Source organism: Gymnoscopelus braueri (assembly GCF_963280865.1).
Source record: "Gymnoscopelus braueri genome assembly, chromosome: 19".
NCBI classification, from domain to species: domain Eukaryota; kingdom Metazoa; phylum Chordata; class Actinopteri; order Myctophiformes; family Myctophidae; genus Gymnoscopelus; species Gymnoscopelus braueri.
In genome coordinates, this window is record NC_137621.1 from 34154957 (window position 1) to 34159277 (window position 4321).

Sequence of the window (4321 nt, forward strand, 5' to 3'; positions counted from 1 at the left end):
CACACATCCCACTGAACACTACACTCACCCTGAAGTGAATACATGTAGGCTGCAGTGCAGACCATGAGTGTGTAAGTGTGATGTGTAAGCGATATTTTAGAACATGCTGAGAACAAAATTCGATATTGGGTTATAGAGCATGACGCGTGTGTGTGTGTGTGTGTGTGTGTGTGTGTGTGTGTGTGTGTGTGTGTGTGTGTGTGTGTGTGTGTGTGTGTGTGCGTGCGTGCGTGTGTGCGTGCGTGCGTGCGTGCGTGCGTGCGTGCGTGGTGCGTGCGTGCGTGCGTGCGTGCGTGCGTGCGTGCGTGTGTGTGTGTTTGTGTGTAGAATTTGAGAAATAGACATTGTGAGGACAATTTCCTCATAAGGGAGATGTTTGCTGTTATGGTTATAACAGTTTAACAGACTAATATTTAGAGTTAGGCTACAATTAGGAAAAGATTCAGGTTGGGGTTAGGGTTATAATTAAGCATTTAGAGGTCAAGTTTAGAGGTTAGGGTTATAATTAGGCATTTAGAGGTTAGGTTCATAATACCTCAAGAAAGACCATTGACCAACTCAACTCCCATCAGGAGAGAGTTCTGTACCTCCTGTACGAACCAGGGTATTTGGCCGTACAACCCAAATATTTCTGCATTGCATTGTGCAATGTGCATGCTTCATAGCCCTACTCCATTCCTTGGCTTGATTCACTAGACTAGTGAGACAAAGAGAAAGAGGGTGAGAGGGTGAGGCGGTAGAGGGATTAATCATGCGTATGCAATACTCTCCTGTAACGATAGATGGCGACAATCACTGAACTAGAAGTCAGTTGAAACATTTCCTTCCCTTCGGTCAAAGGGCACAAATATGGCCGCGGCCGTCTAGCGATCTTATAACTCTGTAGCGATCGCATGATTCCAAACTACGACCGTGAGTTCGCCTCTTTGTCAACTCCTGTTTCTCAACAACCATGTTGAGCGTGTTTTGTGGGAGAAGTGTCCCCGCGGTGCGTGTCCTCGCCCCCCGGTGCAGCGTGCTGCTGGAGACGGTCCGCGGCAGAAAGAGCCGTAATGATCCCAAGGCCAAGTCAAAAGAAGGACGTATAAAGTACCCTCCACCCATCGACCCCGTGGAGATGCTGGTCATCAAGGAACGATACACGGAGTATGACTTGATCATGAAGGCGCTGCGGTATGTCAATCAACATTCAACATTCAAGTCAATCTGTCAACGTGAATGCCTTGATGATCGGACACAGAATCGTTGATATGAATTAAAAGCTACAATTTGTAAGGTTTAGGCCAATGGTTCTCAAACTTTTAAATGTGAAGGACTCCCCTTAAAGGTAGGGTATGTGATATTTTTTGTTAAAAAGGTTAAAGTACTATATTCTGATTGTAATCATTGCTACAGAGCTAGCTGTAGAATACGACCTAACGTCAGAATCATAAATACGTCTACGAGAGTTGTATTCTACAGCTACTACAGAGCGTCTGTTCGGGTCACAGAGGTCTCTCCAGCTCTTTAGTAAACAGAATATAGTACATTTTCAGGTAGGTGACCAAATTTAAGCCAATCAGGAGAGGGCACTGAAAATGCATATTTTCTGTTTAATAAAGAACTGGAGAGACATGTATGGGAGACTCCCTTTTACTGAACAAACACTATAGCAATGAGTACTATCAGAATATGGAGCTATTTAACACTTATTTTAACCAAAGTAAATCACTTTCCCTATCTTTAACTCTGACATTATACAAAGGGTCCATTTGGTTCCATTTGGATAATGTCAGAGTTAGAGACCTGTTCAGATCCATTTAGAACCCCCTCAAGGAACCATGAGACTCTCAGTCCCTGGACTACACTGTGTGTTTGAGAACCACTGGTTTAGTCTATGTGTGCCTAAAATGCAAGTTATACCCTAGACTCTCGATTTGTAAATATATAAAACACAACTTAATTTGTAGTGACATAAAAACAGGTAGGTAGTTTGACATAGAGAAAGTACACATAGCCTAAATGGAAGAAAAACAAATTATTTTAGAATATCAATATATATAGAACCACTGCTTACAATACTGTGCGTTTCTCAGTCTGGAGTTCAAGGAGGAGATGCTCAGAAAGAGGTACGAGGAAGAGACGGGCTCCATGGCGGAGGAGAGGGCTAGACAGGACGATGAGGATCACCGTGCACTGATGGCCTTCAATGATGCAGAGAACCAGCGCATGCTCAAATTGAGGTGAGATGAAATGTCCCCAAACTGTAAACACCACATTAACCACTTAAACCCCAAATGGGTAACCGCCGGAGTCCCTCTGGGCTCAATCTTTTGTGTTATTGTGCGGTAAGCTTTAGCTGAAAATAGCCGATCGACTGCGTCGCATTGTGAGTTTGTCGATCTGCTGTTTTCAGCTAAAGCCTTCCCCACAATACCGATGCTGGGGTTAAAGTGGTTACGTTATTTCGATTACACAGCAGTTTCTGCAATAAGAGAAAATAGTTTTCTTTAAATTTCAATATATTAGCAGATTCAATGTCAATGCAAATATTTAGAATAGCTATATCAGCCAAATGATCTCGTTTTGCAAAAGTACATACTACCCTTGCTGTACTCTCTTTTGTTTTTTGTGTGTATTTTAGACAAGAGAGGGTCCAAAAGGAAAGGGAAGCAGAAGGAGTCCAGAAGGAAGAGGCAGCCATTTGTCGGGAACAAGAATTGCAAGACTTCATCAAAGAAAAAGAAAAGGAAATCTTGCAGTTGCAGGTATGTTTTCAGAAGAGTCATATTTAGTTTTCTTCTATGTAATCTCATATGGTTATTTATTTATAAAGTAAAACTGACACTCTAGTAGTGCTAGTCTCTCACACATACATTTATGCCAGTTGGTGTTAGTACAATGATACATTCTTAGGATTTTTTATATTTGACAGTCAAATATGTTGAAGTGGGAATGGTTAACATCATGACAAGCTAACTAGTAGAAACATGAGAAAGTTGGATGATGTAAAAATATGAGAAAGTAGGGAAGCTACCCTGCTAGCATGTTTTACTGCTTAGGTCCACCTGTGTGTCTTTATGAAGGATTCTTAGATGCCAGTGATTTTACAGCTGGATCACTGATCCTCTCACAAGTGTTTGAAAAATAAATTATATATATAGAGCCTGACTGATATATTGGCCATTATTTGACTTTTTTAATCACTCATCCTGTTGTCCCTATTTTGGGCATTTCATTAAATGGCCTATAGGTTGAACATTTTGAAAAGTTTCAAGAATAGCAGATCCACAAGTCCACAATGAGTGACATCGCAATGGGTCGTGAGCTTATAGATCGTCTATGTTTGAAAATGTTTTAATATGACTTAAAGGGATATTTCACTTTCAAATAAAATAAACATTAAAAATAAATATTTTTAAAAAATGAAAAAAGTTATGGCAAAATCACGGCCCCCTCACACATTAGTAGGACACTCTAATGCGTGAGGGGGCCGTGATTTTTCCATTACTTTTTTCATTTATTTTTAATATATTTTTTAAATGTTTATTTTATTTGAAAGTGAAATATCCCTTTAAGTGGTTTACTTTTTTTGAAATATATACTTAATTTCTTCTTATTTATGAAAAAAGTTGTTTATTTTTTTTTTTGCTTCTAAGTTATTCTCAAATAGAAACTTTAATCAACTAAGTTTTTCAAATTGATTTCAAGATTTTGCATTTTTATTGGTCAACTATCGGTAATTGGTAGTGTAGGACTATCAAGAATCGGAATCGGCATCGAACCTAAAAATATGTCAATGATCGGTCCACATTTACAACCTTTTAAAATATATTACAGGAGGCGGCTAAGAGCTTCATCACCCTGGAGAACTTGGATCAGCGCATTGAAGAGGCCCTGGACAATCCTAAGAATTATAATTTTGCCATTGACAAAGAGGGCAGAGTAGTCAAGCAGACGGTACTGAAGTGATGCCTCATCAAACGGACTATTTCCTGAACTTTCTTTAGTTTTTTATGCTTTCACCCATCCATTCTGTTTGACTTATGGAACATGTTTTTTCTTTTTTTCTAATGACATGTAACAGTATGTAAAATAAATAATGTATATTATTTGTCTAAGTATGTACAATGGATTTCAATTTACTAAGGAGGCTTTTAGACTCAAATACTATGACATTTCTTAGAATGTGCAGTTCCACTTTTTGTGTGAATTGTTTTACCATTTTGGATGATCAATAACACTGTGGAAATTCTAATAGTTATAGTGCATAACAATGTGAGACTCCTGTTTAAAAATCTAGTTGCAAACTTCCAAGATTGGTAAATGCAGTGAAAAATCT

General features: G+C 38.9%; 1 protein-coding gene across 1 annotated transcript; it reads left to right on the plus strand.

Moving 5' to 3' along the window:
• The first annotated feature begins 842 nt into the window (after window positions 1-842).
• On the plus strand, window positions 843-4321 carry mrps26 (mitochondrial ribosomal protein S26). Its single transcript, XM_080414570.1, has 4 exons — window positions 843-1173; window positions 2076-2222; window positions 2624-2747; window positions 3820-4321. The coding sequence occupies exons 1-4, from the start codon at window positions 953-955 to the stop codon at window positions 3949-3951; spliced, it is 624 nt and encodes a 207-aa protein (XP_080270696.1). The 5' UTR covers window positions 843-952; the 3' UTR covers window positions 3952-4321.

Coding starts and splice junctions, on each gene's coding strand:
- mrps26 (XM_080414570.1), top strand. CDS start 953: ATGTTGAGCGTGTTTTGTGGGAGAAGTGTCCCCGCGGTGCGTGTCCTC. Junction 1,174..2,075: donor TTGATCATGAAGGCGCTGCG/GTATGTCAATCA, acceptor TGCGTTTCTCAG/TCTGGAGTTCAAGGAGGAGA. Junction 2,748..3,819: donor AGGAAATCTTGCAGTTGCAG/GTATGTTTTCAG, acceptor AATATATTACAG/GAGGCGGCTAAGAGCTTCAT.